Raw genomic sequence first — 20,626 nt, 5'->3', positions numbered from 1 at the left:
GCTCCGCCTCCTCGCCGCTGATTGGCCACCGGAACTGTAGCTCAGGAGAGGCACACAGGCGGCCAATCACCGGCGAGGAGGTGGAGCTTGGAGAGGAGGAGCCGAGCGGCAGCGCGCGTACATCAAAGAAGACCGAGGGAGCTGCCGGAGCAAGTGAAGAGGAGAGCGGCCAGAGAAGGAAGACAGCTGACAGGTAAGTGAGAGAGCGAGCCCAGGCTGGAGCAGGGGTCAGCAAGGTAAGTATCATTGGTGTCAGTGGGAGGAATAGTGCCCCATCATTTGTGTCACTAATACCAACGATGGGGCACTATTCCTCCCCCCACTGACACCAACGATGGGGCACTATTCCTCCCCCCACTGACACCAACGATGGGGCACTATTCCTCCCCCCACTGACACCAACGATGGGGCACTATTCCTCCCCCCACTGACACCAACGATGTGGCACTATTCCTCCCCCCACTGACACCAACGATGTGGCACTATTCCTCCCCCCACTGACACCAACGATGTGGCACTATTCCTCCCCCCACTGACACCAACGATGGGGCACTATTCCTCCCCCCACTGACACCAACGATGGGGCACTATTCCTCCCCCCACTGACACCAACGATGGGGCACTATTCCTCCCCCCACTGACACCAACGATGGGGCACTATTCCTCCCCCCACTGACACCAACGATGGGGCACTATTCCTCCCCCCACTGACACCAACGATGGGGCACTATTCTCCCCTCCACCACACTGACATCAATGATGGGGCACTATTCCTCCCACTGACACCAATGATGGGGCACTATTCCTCCCACTGACACCAATGATGTGGCACTATTCCTCCCACTGACACCAGTGATGGGGCACTACTCCCCCCACTGACACCAGTGATGGAGCACTACTCCCCCCACTGACACCAATGATGGGGCACTACTCCCCCCACTGACACCAATGATGGGGCACTACTCCTCCCACTGACACCAATGATGGGGCACTACTCCTCCCACTGACACCAATGATGGGGCACTACTCCTCCCACTGACACCAATGATGGGGCACTACTCCTCCCACTGACACCAATGATGGGGCACTATTCCTCCCACTGACACCAATGATGTGGCACTACTCCTCCCACTGACACCAGTGATGGAGCACTACTCCTCCCACTGACACCAATGATGGGGCACTACTCCCCCCACTGACACCAATGATGGAGCACTACTCCCCCCACTGACACCAACGATGGGGCACTACTCCCCCCACTGACACCAATGATGGGGCACTATTCCTCCCACTGATACCAACGATGGGGCACTATTCCTCCCACTGACACCAACGATGGGGCACTATTCCTCCCACTGATACCAACGATGGGGCACTATTCCTCCCACTGACACCAACGATGGGGCACTATTCCTCCCACTGACACCAACGATGGGGCACTATTCCTCCCACTGACACCAACGATGGGGCACTATTCCTCCCACTGACACCAACGATGGGGCACTATTCCTCCCACTGACACCAACGATGGGGCACTATTCCTCCCACTGACACCAACGATGGGGCACTATTCCTCCCACTGACACCAACGATGGGGCACTATTCCTCCCACTGACACCAACGATGGGGCACTATTCCTCCCACTGACACCAACGATGGGGCACTATTCCTCCCACTGACACCAACGATGGGGCACTATTCCTCCCACTGACACCAACGATGGGGCACTATTCCTCCCACTGACACCAACGATGGGGCACTATTCCTCCCACTGACACCAACGATGGGGCACTATTCCTCCCACTGACACCAACGATGGGGCACTATTCCTCCCACTGACACCAACGATGGGGCACTATTCCTCCCACTGACACCAACGATGGGGCACTATTCCTCCCACTGACACCAACGATGGGGCACTATTCCTCCCACTGACACCAACGATGGGGCACTATTCCTCCCACTGACACCAACGATGGGGCACTATTCCTCCCACTGACACCAACGATGGGGCACTATTCCTCCCACTGACACCAACGATGGGGCACTATTCCTCCCACTGACACCAACGATGGGGCACTATTCCTCCCACTGACACCAACGATGGGGCACTATTCCTCCCACTGACACCAACGATGGGGCACTATTCCTCCCACTGACACCAACGATGGGGCACTATTCCTCCCACTGACACCAACGATGGGGCACTATTCCTCCCACTGACACCAACGATGGGGCACTATTCCTCCCACTGACACCAACGATGGGGCACTATTCCTCCCACTGACACCAACGATGGGGCACTATTCCTCCCACTGACACCAACGATGGGGCACTATTCCTCCCACTGACACCAACGATGGGGCACTATTCCTCCCACTGACACCAACGATGGGGCACTATTCCTCCCACTGACACCAACGATGGGGCACTATTCCTCCCACTGACACCAACGATGGGGCACTATTCCTCCCACTGACACCAACGATGGGGCACTATTCCTCCCACTGACACCAACGATGGGGCACTATTCCTCCCACTGACACCAACGATGGGGCACTATTCCTCCCACTGACACCAACGATGGGGCACTATTCCTCCCACTGACACCAACGATGGGGCACTATTCCTCCCACTGACACCAACGATGGGGCACTATTCCTCCCACTGACACCAACGATGGGGCACTATTCCTCCCACTGACACCAACGATGGGGCACTATTCCTCCCACTGACACCAACGATGGGGCACTATTCCTCCCACTGACACCAACGATGGGGCACTATTCCTCCCACTGACACCAACGATGGGGCACTATTCCTCCCACTGACACCAACGATGGGGCACTATTCCTCCCACTGACACCAACGATGGGGCACTATTCCTCCCACTGACACCAACGATGGGGCACTATTCCTCCCACTGACACCAACGATGGGGCACTATTCCTCCCACTGACACCAACGATGGGGCACTATTCCTCCCACTGACACCAACGATGGGGCACTATTCCTCCCACTGACACCAACGATGGGGCACTATTCCTCCCACTGACACCAACGATGGGGCACTATTCCTCCCACTGACACCAACGATGGGGCACTATTCCTCCCACTGACACCAACGATGGGGCACTATTCCTCCCACTGACACCAACGATGGGGCACTATTCCTCCCACTGACACCAACGATGGGGCACTATTCCTCCCACTGACACCAACGATGGGGCACTATTCCTCCCACTGACACCAACGATGGGGCACTATTCCTCCCACTGACACCAACGATGGGGCACTATTCCTCCCACTGACACCAACGATGGGGCACTATTCCTCCCACTGACACCAACGATGGGGCACTATTCCTCCCACTGACACCAACGATGGGGCACTATTCCTCCCACTGACACCAACGATGGGGCACTATTCCTCCCACTGACACCAACGATGGGGCACTATTCCTCCCACTGACACCAACGATGGGGCACTATTCCTCCCACTGACACCAACGATGGGGCACTATTCCTCCCACTGACACCAACGATGGGGCACTATTCCTCCCACTGACACCAACGATGGGGCACTATTCCTCCCACTGACACCAACGATGGGGCACTATTCCTCCCACTGACACCAACGATGGGGCACTATTCCTCCCACTGACACCAACGATGGGGCACTATTCCTCCCACTGACACCAACGATGGGGCACTATTCCTCCCACTGACACCAACGATGGGGCACTATTCCTCCCACTGACACCAACGATGGGGCACTATTCCTCCCACTGACATCAGTGATGGGGCACTACTCCTTCCACTGACACCAATGATGTGGCACTACTCCTCCCACTGCAAAATTACAGTTATGAAGTAGCAATGAAAATAATTTTATGGTTGGGGGTCACCACAACATGAGGAACTGTATTAAGGGGTCGCGGCATTAGAAAGGTTGAGAACCACTGCTCTATATGATGATTTTTAGGTGATAGGTTCTCTTTGAGACATGCAGGGTCTAAAAGACCCTGTGTGTCTCCTCTGGTCTCCACTAGATGTACTGCAATGCTTGGGAAAGTGACAGCCATGACCCGGAAGGGAGAGGGGGGTGTAACAGTGCAGTGCCCTGTCACAGGATAAATGCAGGTAGAAGTGGTCAGGCAATGGACACAGGGTCTGCACATGTGAGGAGTGCAGAACTGTGGAGCATAGATTGAGTGGAGAAAACTTCTGTTGCAGGTTTCTCCAGATTTTGGTATTTCTGGATGGGGCTCCGTAGTTTGGAGATTTCAAAGTGCCTTGGGAGGAAAGAAATCTCCAATCCAGTGTCCACAGTTTGAAAGCAGCCAGCACACTAATAGTACAGGTGTGTGTAGGGCTTTAAATGAGTGTCCCTGTGTGAGACTGATGCTGTGTGCAGTTCAAGGACTCTATGGTTGTGTGTGGACCAAGGACTCCACGGCTGTGTGCGTTGGAGGGCTCCACCCTGGCAGACAGGAGGTCACTGCCAGGAGTCAGGAGGGCTCCACCTAGGAGAGGTGGAAGCCAGAGTAGCTGTGTGCGAGAGAGCCATATTTTGGAAAGAGTCTGCAGGAGACAGACATAAATCTGGGTACAAGCCAGGAGGCTGAATATTCATTGCATCTGTTTGATGTTGGATACCCCTGTGTGGGAAGCATGTTATTGAACTTTCTCTTTTTAAATAAAATTGGGCTAAAAGGCCTTTAAAAAGAAGAAGCGAGTTGCTGTGTGCTTTTAAAAGAAAAGCTCTACCATTTTGATGTGAGTTTCCACAGGGGGCACTAGCAACAGGGCTGTGGCACCCACCTAACTGCTTCCACCTGACAGGCAGGAGTCTGCTTGCCTGTATTATGCATACAGTGCCTTGAAAAAGTATTTTTACCCCTTGAAATTTTCCACATTTTTTTCATGTTACAACCAAAAACGTAAATGCATTTTATTGGGATTCTATGTGATAGACCAACACAAAGTGGCACATAATTGTGAAGTGGAAGGAAAATAATAAATGGTTTTCAAACTTTTTTACAAATAAATATCTGTAGCGTGCATTTGTATTCAGCCTCACTGAGTCAATACTTTGTAGAACCACTTTTCGCTGCAATTACAGCTGCAAGTTTTTTTTGGGTATGTCTCTACCAGCTTTGCATATCTAGAAAGTGAAATTGTTGCCCATTATTCTTTTCAAAATAGCTCAAGCTCTGTCAGATTGGATGGGGAGAGCGTTTGTGAACAGCAGTTTTAAAGGCTTGCCACAGATTCTCAATTGGTATTTATGTCTGGACTTTGACTGGGCCATTCTAACACATGAATATGCTTTGATCTAAACCATTCCATTGTAGCTCTGGCTGTATGTTTAGCGTGGTTGTCCTGGAAGGTGAACCTCTACCCCAGTCTCAAGTCTTTTGCAGACTTCAACAGCTTTTCTTCTACGATTGCCCTGTATTTGGCTCCATCCATCTTCCCATCAAATCTTACCAGCTTCCTTGTCCTTGCTGAAGAAAAGTATCCCCACAACATGCTGCTGCCATCACCATGTTTCACATTGGGGATGGTGTGTTCAGGGTGATGTGCAGTGTTATTTTTCCGCCACACGTAGCGTTTTGCTTTTAGGCCAAAAAGTTATATTTTGGTCTCATCTGACCAGAGCACATTCTTCCACATGTTTCTTGTGTCCCCCACATAGCTTCTCGCAAACTACAAACGGGACTTCTTATGAATTTCTTGCAACAATGGCTTTCTTCTTGTCACTCTTCCAAAAAGGCCAGATTTGTGGAGTGCACGACTAATAGTTGTCCTGTGGACAGATTCTCCCACCTGAACTGTTGATCTCTGCAGCTTCTCCTGAGTTACCATGGTCTTCCTGGCTGCTTCTCAGGTTAATGCTCTCCTTGCCCAGGCCTGTCAGTTTAGGTGGACGATCATGTCTTGGTTGTGCCAGGTCTTTGCAGTTGTGCCATACTCTTTCCATTTTCGGATGATGGGTTGAAGAGTGCTCTGTGAGATGTTCAAAGCTTGGGATATTTTTTTTTAACCTAACCCTGCTTTAAACTTCTCCACAACTTTATCCCTGACCTGTCTGGTGTGTTCGTTGGCCTTCATGATGCTGTTTTTTCACTCATGTTCTCTAACAAACCTCCGAGGGCTCCACAGAACAGCTGTATTTATACTGAGGTGAAATTACACACAGGGTGGACTCTATTTACTAATTAGGTGACTTCTGAAGGCAATTAGTTCCACTAGATTTTAGTTAGAGGTATTAGAGTAAAGGGGGCTGAATACGACTGCACGTCACACTTTTCAGGAATTTATTTGTAAAACATTTTTGAAAACCATGTATCATTTTCCTTCTTACAATGCTGTGCCACTTTGTGTTGGTCTATCACATAAATTCACAACAAAATACGTTTTGGTTGTAACATGACAAAATGTGGAAAATTTCAAGCAGTATGAATACTTTTTCAAGGCACAGTAAATCCCGGTAGCTGCAGCCACCGGTTTGTGTATTAAACCCCCTGCTGTCAGGTCCATATGACGTACAAACCTGGTGGCAAAAGGGTTAAAGAAGACAGCCCTACAGTCAAAAATGGTGGAGGTTCACTGATGTTTTGGGTTTGCTTTGCTGCTTCAGGTACTGGATTTCTTGACCGTTTGCATGGCATTATGAAATCTGATGACTTCCAAAGAATTCTGGGGTGCAATGTAGGGCCCAGTGTCAGAAAATTGGGTCTCTGTCAGAGGTCATGGGTTTTACAGCAGGACAATGATCCAAAACACACGTCAGAAAACACCCAGAAATGGTTTAACTGCATAAGGACCGCCCACAGTACATTTGCTGTTGCAGGGCGGCCCCTGTGCTCAAAATCATATGTATACGTGATTCATGGGCCAGGGGGGCATGTGCATACCCCCTCCGACCCGCGGGTGCCCCTATTTGATCCCTGAGGGATCAATCATCCGATTTAGGCCAGTGATGTTCGGCCCAAGTCGGACGATTGATCTCTGACCTGTCCTGTGTTGACAATTACACAGGACAGGAAGTGATGAAATCTTCTCTCTCCGGGCACATTCCGTCCCAAAGAGAGAAGAATCAACATAAGCTGTGAGTAAAAGCACTACACAATTAGTTAGAACACTCTAGGACACATTTAACCCCTTGATTTCCCCCCCCCAATTAACCCCTTTACTGCCTTCTCATCAGTGTCATTAGTACAGTGTACAGATTTTTTGATGATCACAATATTTGTGTCGCTGGCGACTTCAGATAGCGTTCGCTATCCAATCTGAGAAACCTGGAGCAGTTGGTGAAAGATAAGTGGTCCAAAATTCCAGGTGTAAGAAACTGATGTTTACAGGAAGCAATTCAGTTATTTTTTTTTCTATCAAATATTAAGCTGAGGGTGCCAATAATTTTGTCCAGTCTATTTTTCGGGTTTCGCATGGAATGTATCATATTTGGCTTTTTGTTTCTCCACTTTTTTGTGTCATACCAAAGCAAACAAAAGAAACATGAGAATGCCTAAACATTTGTAGTTGCAACAATTTGCTGTTTGAAGTGGTGCGTTATCTGACAGAAATGCAGGGGTGCCAATATTTTTGGCCATGACTGTATTTCATGTTCAGTTTTGGGTTTAATACCGTTTTAAGGCTTCACAAACTCTCTGGCTTAAGACCTTCAGTCAGCTCACTTTGCCTATGTTTATCATAAGTAAGGGAGGTTCTAGGTTTTTCTCCTAAATATGCCATTATGTATATTTGCCTGCGTTCTTAGACATATGTAATCAGTTTGGATTCTTCAGCTGCAGAGTTTGCCATCTTAGAGCTTTAAATGACTTGCTCATGATTTTGTTACTCTCCACGGGGCTGTTTTGTCTAAAAGCATTGCACTTACTACTGTGATGGCAATTTGTGACCCAGTTGGCGGTGCCAGGAATCGTGTCTCTGGAGTACTGTGTGCGTGATATTTCAATTAACACTCTTTTTTAGCCTATTTGCCAATTTCTTATTTAGAACTTAATTTGGGTACACATCTTTTGTTTTCAATGCCTATTTATGTGTAGCCCTGTGAATGCAGTCAGCTGTAGAAGAAAAGCTGGTCAAAACATTTTGTTGATATTCAAAAGATTTATATATATATATATATATATATATATATATATATATATATATATATATATATATATATATATATATATATATATATATATATATATATATAAATCTCCTCAATTCAAATGCGTATCGTGCTCATACGCTTGTAAACATAGGCACTGAACCCTAGCAACTGACTCAACTATGAATCCTGTAATGTTAAAAATGCTCTTGCTCAGCTCAGGACAGTATTTATGTTTTAAAAATTTGAAACCAATACCCTTTTGTATTAGCCATACAAAATAAATTCTCTGATATCGGAATACACCGTGTGTGTGAGCCCAACCTTTTAAGACAACAGTCACCCCGATGAAGGGCCCATTCATGCTTCAGCATTGTGACAACACACGCTAAAATGAATGCAATAATGTCTATTATTGTAATGCACCTTCCCTGGGTGGTGAGATTCACTGTGAGTTGCACCCCAGGGCATTGTACAGTTGAGCCCAAAGCAAAGCACCACAGTGCTTGTACCATACATTGAGTGCTGTGTTTTCAAATAGGGATCATGTACAATTTTTCATCCGTTGTTGTGTACCGACGGCCATTTAATAATGACTGTACTGTCTTAATGCATTTTTTCAATTTTAATTTTGTTTTTTTAATAAAGGACTTGTGATTGGTTGTAAAGGATACGGCGGTCGCCCGCTCCTTAACCACCATTGCAGTTGCTGGTTGTTAAGGAAGCCGTCAGTCGCTCCCTCTCCTTAACAACCAGTAAATACCGCATGTCTCGACCACTACTTAATTACCACTTACATTTAATTATTTCATCCTGTGAATTGACTTTAACATCTTTTTATGCAGTATTTATCAAGCATTGTTGCTGTTTGCAGTAAATACTGCATACTAGCAATAGCGAATTGGCATTTTCAGTTTCACATGCAGTATGTGGTCATGTGACTGACAACGCATGCGATAATCTTTAATGAATTGTGTCCTTTGCGTTGTGTGTTTCATGGTCTTTGCTGTAATTTTTGTCTTCCTCAGGACAAGTGAAGATGAGAGGGCGGAAGTTCCATTGCTTTTCCGAGATGTGACCTCAATGCTGCTTATTCAGGTTTTAACAATGCCCCAACCACTGCGCAAAGGTATGTAAATTCAGCTCTCTGGTATTGTGTTTGGACAGGGTTAGAAGGACAAAATGTCTGATCAGTGGAAGTTCCGTTGTGTCTGATTTGTCTGCAGAAATAATGATTGTTCCTTATCAGTATAAAGTGACATTGGGCTGGAAATTCACTTGTGGTTTGACTGGCTTATCAGTGTCCCCTGTCGTCTCCCTTTTATCAGTCATTCAATACAGTGTAGATGCAAGGTCCTGAAGGAAAAACTGAGAATAAACTCGCCAAATCTCAGAGCAATGGAAGCAAGTCCTCTGCATGACCTACAAAACATTCACTGGTATAGTGCTGGATTAACATTTCTAGTGCATACAAATGCTTGAAGGTGAAAGGATTTTGTAACTCAGAAATCAGACAACTGAAATGCTATGAAACTGGAGGTCACATCTATAGAGAAGGAAGCTTATTAATTTCAGTAACCATTTTATAATGATTTTGCAGAAGTTAGGCTTCAAAGCCCTGCCTAAAAGTGTAATGGAAATGTACTTCTCACCCTGTGCCATTTGGATTTGAATTGGTTTACTGCAATGGGCCTGCAGTACAAAAATATGCTCATTAAGGCTATCTAAAGTGCAGGAACCGATAGTGGTTGGAAATATTGAAACTAGGTACACGTTTAATTTTTAGTATGCCAAGTTACCTTGGACGTAATTTTCAGTGTGACATTTCACGTGCTTGCTGTTCTTTTTCTCTGATTTTCAATTACAATTTTGTAGATTCTCCCTTTAAAGGCTGTGGTCAGCATTCCTGTTAAAATTCTAAGATTAAAGTAGCGCTCCACTCAGTTTTTATTGCTGTGTCCACGTTGGGAAGGTTTCCCTTCCAGCTGTGCCATCAGGACAGTAAGCAGAGAAGCTTTTCTGAAGGCTTGAGATAAGAATGTCACCTGCACACCAAGGGATCAATTAAAGCATAACCAAACCCAATTTAAAAATATAATATATTGCAGCTTACCAGTCCTGGTGGTTTCACATAGAGATTCTGCAGTAACACATTTCCAGTTCTAGGATGACAGCGCTCACTCGCCGTCTGTACTGAGACAAAAACTAGATAGGAGTACAGGTAGCTGTCCCTCTCCTATTGTCCATTAAATACAGGGGGGAGGATCTGTAGTTTTCAGAAAAGGCAAAGAGCAATGAATTTGATAAGTCTGCACAGGCAAGAAAGCACAGGAAGTTCGTGTCTCACATGATTTCTGGCAAGATCGATGTGGGTGTTTATTTTATTTTACTTCTCAAACTGATATAACAAATGTTCTCAATATTATATTTAACAAATCAAAGAGCCAAAATAGAGAAGTTCATTGTTAGGGTTTATATACACTTTAAATGTTCTTTGTATGTATGCATTTTGCAAAAATTTTGGACTGCAGACGCCTTCAGGGTCAAAAAGAAATGCACATGGTTCAGCCTTCTTTGTAAAGCGCTGCATTGAATATGCAAAATAGAAAATAAATCTTTATGGATTGTGAGACCCCCGGAAAAGGGAACTTGTCTTCTATAGAAAGATAGAAGAAACTCATGCACAACTGACTGGCTTCTTGTGCTGCTACTCCCGCTTTGTCTGAGCTCTGCTGTGCATTGGCAAGCAAGAAATTGAGAGAAGGTCAAATTCAAGTAATTGCACTGCTTGCATTTTAGTGTGTATGTATATATTAAAGTAGTTGTAAACCTCTGAAATTAAAAATTACTTAAGGATATCGTTCTATAGAATGTACATGCCTTTATCCAAGGTACCTAGTGTGATTTCGGTCTGCTCTCTCATTCCTCTATCTACATGAGTCACTTCTGACAGTCAATGCCAACACCAAGAAATCCCGGGAGAAGGCCCTGTCCCCTCCACCCTTTGGTACCCTTTCAAGCACACAGCAGGTAATTAACAGCCTCAGCTGTGCATGTTTCCTTATGAGGCTGTGTAGAGAAAGTTGTGTTCATTCCCTCCACTCCAGTCTCAGATTACTCCACTTTCTGCTCTGTTCCATGCTCTGCTGTGTGACATCACATTCCTGCCTTCTGAAGTTAGAAATGCATTGTGTATTTTGGAGGCTGTAGAGAAGAGAGGATTACGGATAAACAGGTATGTAGTTATGTCCTCCATATGTAGGAGTATTTGTTTAATCTCTGTATCACCTGAGGCTAGCCACTTTAGTGGGTATATGTAAGGGTTTACAACCTCTAATTGTACAATACAGGGCACAGACAAAATATTCATAGGTCCTGGGTTATAAGCTTGTACATTTAGGTTATTGGACACTGGCAAAGATTTCAATGACACCCCCCCTGGGCATCTCCCCTCTAACCCTACCATGTATTGTGATTTTTTTTGCTAGTTTTTAACCACTTGCTGTCTTGGCCAATTCTGACTTTTTTTAAAATATATGTAAAAATCATCTGCATTTTTTTGCTAGAAAATTGCCCCCCAAAGAGTATATATCTGGAAAGATGATGTTGCGCTGTGTAAATGGATACCAAACATGTCAAGTTTAAAATTTAGGGGTGTGAAATGGTGACAAACTACAGTACCTGTAAATCTCCAAAGGCAACACTTGGGACCTTTGTGCACATTCGTATTTGTCTGTGAGCACAGGGAGATGGGGCGTGTCACGGATCCAACCACTACCGCCAGTCTGTCACGAATCCAACGCACATGCCCACAGCGACTCACTAACCGAGGTGCGCACGTGCGGCTATGACTCAGGGTAAGAGGGAATAAGGGGGACTTGACTTACTTATATAAAACTGGCCGTGATATACTTTCACAGACCGCTCTACCTCTGGCCACCACCGTGGGGAGACTCCAATCCAGCTAGCTGACCACACACACAGGCAGATACGATCTTACGTACTATCTGGTGCACTAATTAGGGTTGAGGAGCAGCCTAGCGATTGACACACCCTTCTAGGATTCCTCCAGCTATATTCCAGAACCCCGGTGTTAATCACTCTTCCACTGTCCACACCCCCCCCCCCACCCCACCAGACACATCACAAACGGTAGCTTTCCACCACCCAACAGTTTTATTGGCCTGCTGGGACACACACACACACACGCACGCACGCACGCACGCGCACACACACACACACACACACGCACACACACGCAATGAACTTGACCGAGCAAATAAAGACACTAAAATACAATCTAATCTCTCCGGAGATATGAGCCCGAGCTTAAGTACCCAGAAGTCACTTATTAATTTTATGATTTAATATCCCGAAAGTGGGCAGTGCATAAAATATGTACAAAGTATAAAAAGTTACAGAAAATACAAGACATACAAGAAGACACCCATTTGGCTATTGACTATAAAATAAAAACAGAAATAAAACTTTTACCAAGAGTTATCCTGCGACTGGAGCAAGTCAGAGAAAGTCTGCAATCCGTCAGTCAATAGGGCTGGCTTCATACGAATCACACCGTCCATACCTCAAGTCCTCAATGTATAGGAATATGGACATGGGCTGGACATTAGTCCTTGGCCAATCAACCCTGGGGGGTGTTCCTGTACCAGCCCACAGGACGTTCTGGGTGCTGAAATGCCCAAAGTTGATTGGACCAGGAACGGTTTGAAGCACCAATTCAGGGATTGAATTTCTGACTCCAGCGCATCAGTCCGATTGCGACAGTACCAATCACTGTTCAGCTGTCGCAATCCGGCACCACATAACCATTTCCTGCATTTTTCTGGCATTCTACATAGGCCAAAAATACAGTTTCCACATGCAGATGTAGCCTACAGAGTGTCCCATCAGAATCAAGTATTTTCATCTCTCTGCAACTCATATTTTAGCTTTTATGAGAGATGAAATCTATTCCTTTGAACTGTGTATATACTTTAAAGCTCCCCAGACAGATCAGAGCCCCCCTGGTCTCCTGCAGCCGAACTGTCTGGAGCCTTTTCCTTCCAGATTTCCAGAAGGTGGCAAATCTTATTAGCACCCAGGTGTCACCTCCTTCCAGAGGAAGCTCTGTCCCTTTCAGATGCTAATTGGTGACCATATGCCTCTGCCTTAATTCTGAACACATCTTATATTACCATGGAATGAAGCTAAACCTACACTGTCATATTTTCTACAGATCACATCTCAGCTACTCAAATCTTTATATTTGTCACATCTCAGTTATTCAAATCTTACATGTACGTTACATCTCCTCCCTTCAAGATGATGCACAGCTGAGCCTAAACGGGTCGGCTAACGCGTCTGCCAGGAAGGTTCCCTAGGTTGGGGGGGGGGTTCTCTCAACTAAAGCTTGGTACTGCTGACATTTCAGCTTGTCCCCCTGCAGTTAGGAGAGGGCTCCTGTGCAGCTCTCTGAATGATCCTAAAGGGTTTGGGTCACAACTGGCCAGTGGATCCACTTCATCCACTGGCCACCGACTAACTACTGGAAGGGTACAGGCAAACCTGTCATTGTGTGCTGTCATCATTTTCAGCCACTGGCCATGGTCATCTGGTGGTTCTCTATCAGCTGCAACACCCAGATGCTTAAGCCTGGCATAAGGTCGTTCCCGGGTGATCTGGACCTGGTTCCATGGCTTGGCTACCAGGACCTCCACCCTCTGACCTTTCTCCCACACTTCTGCTCTTTCTGCTTCAGCCAGAGACTGGTCAGCACAACCCGAGTTCCTCTGGGCTGACATCAAACCTATCAGCCTGCAGGAATGCAGGGTTATCAGATACAGTCTCTGAGAAAGCAGATTCCGAGGGGGTCAGTGTTCCCCCATCATCCTGTGATCCTTCCTTTGCTGTGCACAGCAATGAATCCTCAATCATGATACTCATGGCTGTGGGGACAAAGGATAGAACCACAGAAGACTTTATTCCACCAGAGGTCATCCTCTGACCCGTGCCACACCCTTCTACTCTGTCCTCCTCAGCAGAACATCTGCCAGGTGTCACCTCCTTCCAGAGGAAGCTCTGTCCCTTTCAGATGCTAATTGGTGACCATATGCCTCTTCCTTAATTCTGAACACATCTTATATTACCATTGAATGAAGCTAAACCTACACTGTCATATTTTCTACAGATCACATCTCAGCTACTCAAATCTTTATATTTATGTCGCATCTTAGCTATTCAAATCTTACATGTACGTTACAGGGCGCTTTAATTTTTTTATTTCATTTTAAAATTTTCTTAAAATGTCTTTCATTTTTTTTAAATGCAACATCCCTTCTGATAGCATGGGAAGTGACAAGTGCTTTTTTTTAAATGATCTGGGGTCTATTAGACCCCTGATCTCTTATCTGCCCTCCAAAGCAGCCGATCATGAGATCAGTTTGATTAGTGGCCTGTCTGGCCAATACTGTCAAGTAAACAAACAACTAAAAGCGGAAGTGAGATAATGTGACAGCTGCAGCCATACTACTGGTATAACCACTTGTACCCAAAGAACATAGGGGTGTGCCATAAGGATGTTAAATGGTCAAGGTCCTTCATGCAGAAAATCACTCTTCGCTTAACCATTATTTTTATTTTATTATTTTATGTTTGATATTTTTCAATTGGCTTCTCACTGCAAATTGAAGCAGTGCATCTGGATTGACAACCTCAGTAAACCTAGGGAGCCGTACTTGTACCCATGGTTGTGAGGATGGCCTGTAATGTTTCTTCTGGCACTTGATCCTGTGTGGGCACTCACCTAGAACTTAGTGCACCGCATGTTTTTCTGGGGGTGCCATACAGGTCCAGGGCCCAAGGTCCAATTACCAATGGCAATATTTCACTCGTATTCACTACTCAACCACTTGTTGCTCTGTCTTAGGTGGATAACCAGGTGTGACATCACACCACAAGTCGCACTTTACTGCCACTTCCATTTAAAGCCCTTATAAGGTCCTCAGGTGCTTTCTCCTGCCCTTTCAACAGGATTGTTTGATACAGGATAGTCTACACCTAGGTTGATGCCTTCTCCTTCTGGACATGCTTACCCTGTATTCCGTACTTTGCTCCACGAGTATCCGATAGGGGATTGTGCTCACACGTAGCTATGGCAGATACAAGGCAAAAGGGAGCCATAACAAAACATCAGGTGAACATTTGCTGTGCTGAAGGCCTGAACAGCACTGTGGCTCTAACACAGACTTCTGCATCTGATGCTCGCTCTATTTCAGGCACACAACAAGCAGTTCATTTGATAAAAGCAGAATTGTTTGCACCCATGTCACAATTCCTTGGACAGATAACGGTCTTACTACAACCATCTTTGCCCAGTACTCAACGCCATGCCTCTTCTCCTTCCATTTCTCTACATAAGTTGGATCTCAATATGCCTGTCTTAGACAAGGCAGACACAGAAGGGAATTAAGAGGACATAGAGGCAGTATTGGAGGAAGCTGCAGAATTTTTTTTCCTCCTAGATCATATTGAAGTGGGAGCTTCACTCAACATGCTTGCTAATGGGGGAAAAACTTGCTGCTGCCCACAAAATCCTTGGTGTTGTGCAGCTTGATTCTCCTCTGTCTCGCCATACCCCTTTTGGGTACAAAGAGACCTGCAAAAACTTTCAAAATTATCCCTGGTCAAGAACAAATAAAATGTGCTCTCTACATATAATTCAGTAACTCCGGAATTGATTTTTACTCCTCCAAAAATCTTTACCAAACTCTAGAAGAAAAAGCGTTCACAAAAAAATGGGTTGTCCCTGTGATTGATCATGCCATCTCAGTCCTAAACAAACATCTCACTGTACCTACTGAAAGTGTTCCTTCTTTTATAGATTCTGGAGATTGAAAGTGTGAGACACTCTTGGAAGCTCCCTTTACTCTTGCAGGCTCAGCCCTGCAACAACCAACAAGTTCCCATTTTTCAGGATCATTTTTTTTAACAGAGCAATTACAATAGGCACTTCCTGCTCTGCTTTTTTTTTTTCTTTTTTTAAGTTGATTCTCTAGAACATGTCATGAGACAAATTTCCAGAATGGTGCTAATTCACATGTACAGAATCTTATGGCTAAAAGCCTGGACAAGTAAAGCTGCCTGTAAAAAAAAAAAAGTGCCTCATACTTATGCCTTTACAAGGAAGACGTTTATTTGGAGAAGCACTTGACCAATTCATTAAAGATGTCGCAGGAGGGAAGGTTTTACTCCCACAGTGGAGGATTCCAAGCCCCCATTCCTCAGGAGCCTCTACTTCTTTAAAACATAAGAGCACTACCCAGGCTTAAGCTTCAAAATCCAAGATCACCTTTTCTTTTGGGTGCAGGGCTTGGGCCACAAAGCCCAGCAAAACTTCCCCAAAGTAGTTGTGCCAGTACCTTTGCAACACAGATTCAAAAGATTCTGCACAAACCAGTTTATGGTACGAAAGCACAACAAATACCTTCAAATTTCAAAATTTTGCCTGGAATCCACAAGGTGAGTATCTGCCTCTTTGAGACAAGGGGATTACATGGCATCCATAGACGTCCAAGATGCCTATCTGCATGTTCCAGTTATCCACCCTATAAGCACTTTCTGCACTTTACAGTATAAGACCATCAGTACCAGTTAGTTGCATTGCCCTTTTGGCCTATCCTCTGCTCCCAGAGTATTCACGAACATCCTACCACCTCTTCTTGCCTTTCTCAAAACTCAGGGCATCCAAGTCACAGGCTGTCTAGATGACCTTCTCCTGAAGGATTGATCTCCCATCCAGTTGTCTGCAAACGTCCACATGTCAATTAAAATGCGTCAGGCTTTTGAGTGGGTGACCAATTTTTTAAAAATCTGCCATTCAGTCTGGAATACTTTGGTCTGGCCCTGGACGCATCCCAAGCAAAGGGTTTTCTTCCAGAAAAAGATTTCCTTTCAAAGCTCACACTCAAGAATTTAGGTCAGAGACCTACCACAATGAGACTGTCAATGAAAATTCTAGGCCTCATGGTAGCCTTTTTTTGAGGCTGTACCATTTTCCTAATTTCGTTCAAGAACTCAACAACACAATATCTGTTTACCTGGAACAGACATGCTCCTTATCGTGACCTACTCATATTCCTGTCCAGCCAATTAAGGAACTCCCTATCTTGGTGGATTTCAAACCCAGACCTAACTAGGGAGATCTACCCTCCTATGTCACTGGAAAGTGATAATAAGAGGTGCCAGTCTTTCAGGCTGGGGACGAGTGTTCCAGTCCCTCACAGTCCAGGGAATATGGTCACCTGTAGAAATGAAGCTCCATATCAACATTCTGGAGCGCAGAGCAGTTTGCATGGCTCTACAACACTAGACCACCCTTCTGTGAGGACACCCAATCAGGATGCAGTCTGCCAATGCTATGACTGTGGTCTACATCAAGCATCAAAAAATGGGGGACTCAGAATGTAGACATCCTTGCCTTCAGATTTGACAACAAACTTCCTCTGTTTGTAGCCAGGACCAAAAATCCTCTAGCCCTAGCCTCGAATAACTTCATAATTTCTTGATTTCGCTTCGGGCTGATCTATACCTTCTTTCCAGTGCGAATTCTGCCTCATCTGCTCAGGTAAAAATGAGCAAGAGTCTCTGGCTTTAATGACATGGCTATTGAAACCCATGTCTTAAAAGACAAAGGGGTCTTTGAGTCTGTTATTCTCACCTTGCTAAAAGTAAGAAAAGCCACTTCCAGGAAGATCTATTGTACCTGGAAATCCTTTTTTTGGCTGGTGTGAAGCACTTCAATGAGAACACCCTGTGCCTCGCTTTTTGGCCTTCCTTACAATCAGGTCTTGACCAGAATTAGGCGTTAAGCACTCTGAAAGGACAGGCCTTGTCCATTCTGTTTTAAAGACCTCTGGCTTCATTTTCCCTTGTGAAAACTTTTTTTTAAAGTGTATCTCACAGTAAACCCTCCTTTCAACAGCCTGTGCTTCCTTGGGATCTCCACTTGGTTCTCTATAACCTGCAGGAAACCTCTTTTGAACCCATAAAGGGATAATCGTTTAGAAGATCTCTCTTGCAAAGTAATCTTTTTTTTTTTTTTTTTTTTTTTTTTTTTTTTTTTTGTGACCATGTCCATCAGATATGTCTGAGATGGCAACCCTCTTGTGTGCCATTTGTCAGTCCTACCATCCTTATGAGCTGCTGTAAGGCATTCTAAGGAAATCACTCTGCCTTGCCTGGACATAGTCAACACCATCAGACAGACAATTACTTATAGGTTCCCGATCTTGAGAACTCTCAAGTCCACCATCATAAGATTGATAATGCATCTAAACGCTGGAGCTTGCACTCTCAAAGCCAAATCTACTGTGCTTTTGTGCACCCATTCCACCAGATCGATGGGAGTTTCCTGCACATTTCAGCACAAGGCCCAATAGCCCAGCCGTGGGCTAGCATTTCATTCATGCTTTCTCAAAGTTCTACCAGGTAGAAGAGGAAGCCCTTGGCTTCTACCTTTTTGCACCGGCACTCTAAAGTTGAGGCTTGGGGATGTCTCCGGTGCTTGTACTGTACAATTAAGGTAAGAAAAATTTTGACTTACCTGTAAATTTCATATTTTGGAGTACAGGGCACCCTCCTTTCCATTACTTGGTTATCCTGCATTGCTTTCTACAAAAATGTGGATTCACGGAGTGGGGTACGGTTATAGGAGAGGTGCCCATGGGGGGCTTATCCTCCTAAAGCTTTGACAGTGTCCAATCACCTGAAGGTGCATGCCAATATCCCATGAATATTCTGTACTGTATTTTAAGTTATGGAATTTACAGGGAAGTCAAAATTCCTGTTATTAGTGTATTAATAATTACAGAGCTTCATTTTTCTTTTATATCTGCCTTGAGTTTTGCTTTAACATTGCTGCACCTGGATTTCTGCACTTAAAGGCTGTGTGTGGAAAGCATTAGTATTTTCCATGAAACCCCTACCCTGTCTAGTGCCCTTGAAGTACAGCTCTGGGAATAGCATTAACTGCCTTATTAGCTGTTAGATATACTTGGTATCTCTTTCAATCCTACATTGATTAAGCCAAAGTAAATGTCATTATACCACTCAGGCTGTTCAATCCAAGAGAAAATTGATCTGAACCCATCACCATGAAAGAGCACCACAAATTAAGCCTTTTATTATAGTAGAGCCTTTTATGATAGAGGTCAGAGCATTTATAGGCAGTGTTTCCATCTCTTCAGCGAGTAGTTTTGCCCTCTTTGCACTACAGTGCACGTCACATCTGAAGAACATCATATTTTTGTGGAACAGGGAGCCTAAATAGCTGTACAGTAGTGTATACCAGACATGCTGTAGAGTATAATTTCTAACCTTTTTATCATTCTGTCCAGTTGAATTTTTTTAAGTTACATCTACAGAATAGAAATAGAAGTAACTGACTCATTAATTAAATTGGTATTTTCCTTTGAAATATTTCTAGTCCTAAAACTGCATTTAGAAGACATCTGATGGCCTACCCCTGCACTTTTGAATGAAGGTAGTGTGTTTGTCTTGCTTTTAAGCCATTAGTCTTTATAAAAATAGGAACTGCAAATACACCTCCCAAGAAAACACCCATGAATTGTATGTAAACTTACTCAATCTCTCAGACTACCATATCTACAGTGGGGCAAAAAAGTATTTAGTCAGTCACCAATTTTGCAAGTTCTCCCACTTAAAAGATGAGAGAGGCCTGTAATTGGCATCATAGCTAGACCTTAACTATGAGACAAAATGAGAAAAAAAATCCTGACAATCATATTGGCTGATTTGGAAAGAATTTATTTGCAAATTATGGTGGAAAATAAGTATTTGGTCAATATCAAAAGTTCATCTCAATACTTTGTTATATATCCTTTGTTGGCAATGACAGAGGTCAAACGTTTCTTGTAAGTCTTCACAAGGTTAGCACACACTGTTGCTGGTATGTTGGCCCATTCCTCCATGCAGATCTCCTCTAGAGCAGTGACGTTTTGGGGCTGTCGCTGGGCAACACGGACTTTCAACTCCCTCCAAAGGTTTTCTATGGGGTTGAGATCTGGAGACTGGCTAGGCCACTCCAGGACCTTGAAATGCTTCTTACGAAGCCACTCCTTCGTTGCCCGGGCGGTATGTTTGGGATCATTGTCATGTTGGAAGACCCAGCCACGTTTCATCTTCAATGCCTTTGCTGATGGAAGGAGGTTTTCACTCAAAATCTCACGATACTTGGCCCCATTCATTCTGTCCTGTACATGGATAAGTCGTCCTGGTCCCTTTGTGGAGAAACAGCCCCAAAGCATGATGTTGCCACCCCCATGCTTCACAGTAGGTATGGTGTTCTTTGGATGCAACTCAGAATTCTCTCTCCTCCAAACACGTCGAGTTGTGTTTCTACCAAACAGTTCTATTTTGGTTTCATCTGACCATATGACATTCTCCCAATCCTCTTCTGGATCATCCAAATGCTCTCTAGCAA

At 44.9% G+C, this 20,626-nt stretch overlaps 1 protein-coding gene across 4 annotated transcripts in view; it reads left to right on the top strand.

The window, feature by feature from the left end:
* The window catches only part of LOC149451646 (E3 ubiquitin-protein ligase UBR3-like), a 207,428-nt gene that overhangs the window by 134,056 nt on the left and 52,746 nt on the right, over positions 1-20,626 (top strand). For all 4 annotated transcript variants that reach the window (XM_089690539.1, XM_089690541.1, XM_089690540.1 and 1 more), the window contains one exon: positions 9,156-9,256. In XM_089690539.1, coding sequence (XP_089546665.1) covers positions 9,156-9,256 — 101 coding nt within the window. The remainder of the gene's footprint in view (positions 1-9,155; positions 9,257-20,626) is intronic.

Source organism: Staurois parvus, unplaced genomic scaffold (genome assembly GCF_062004578.1).
Source record: "Staurois parvus isolate SC_StPar_1 unplaced genomic scaffold, SC_StPar_1.0 ptg000530l, whole genome shotgun sequence".
In the NCBI taxonomy this organism is placed as follows: Eukaryota; Metazoa; Chordata; class Amphibia; order Anura; family Ranidae; genus Staurois; species Staurois parvus.
This window is presented reverse-complemented; position numbering and strand designations above follow the sequence as displayed.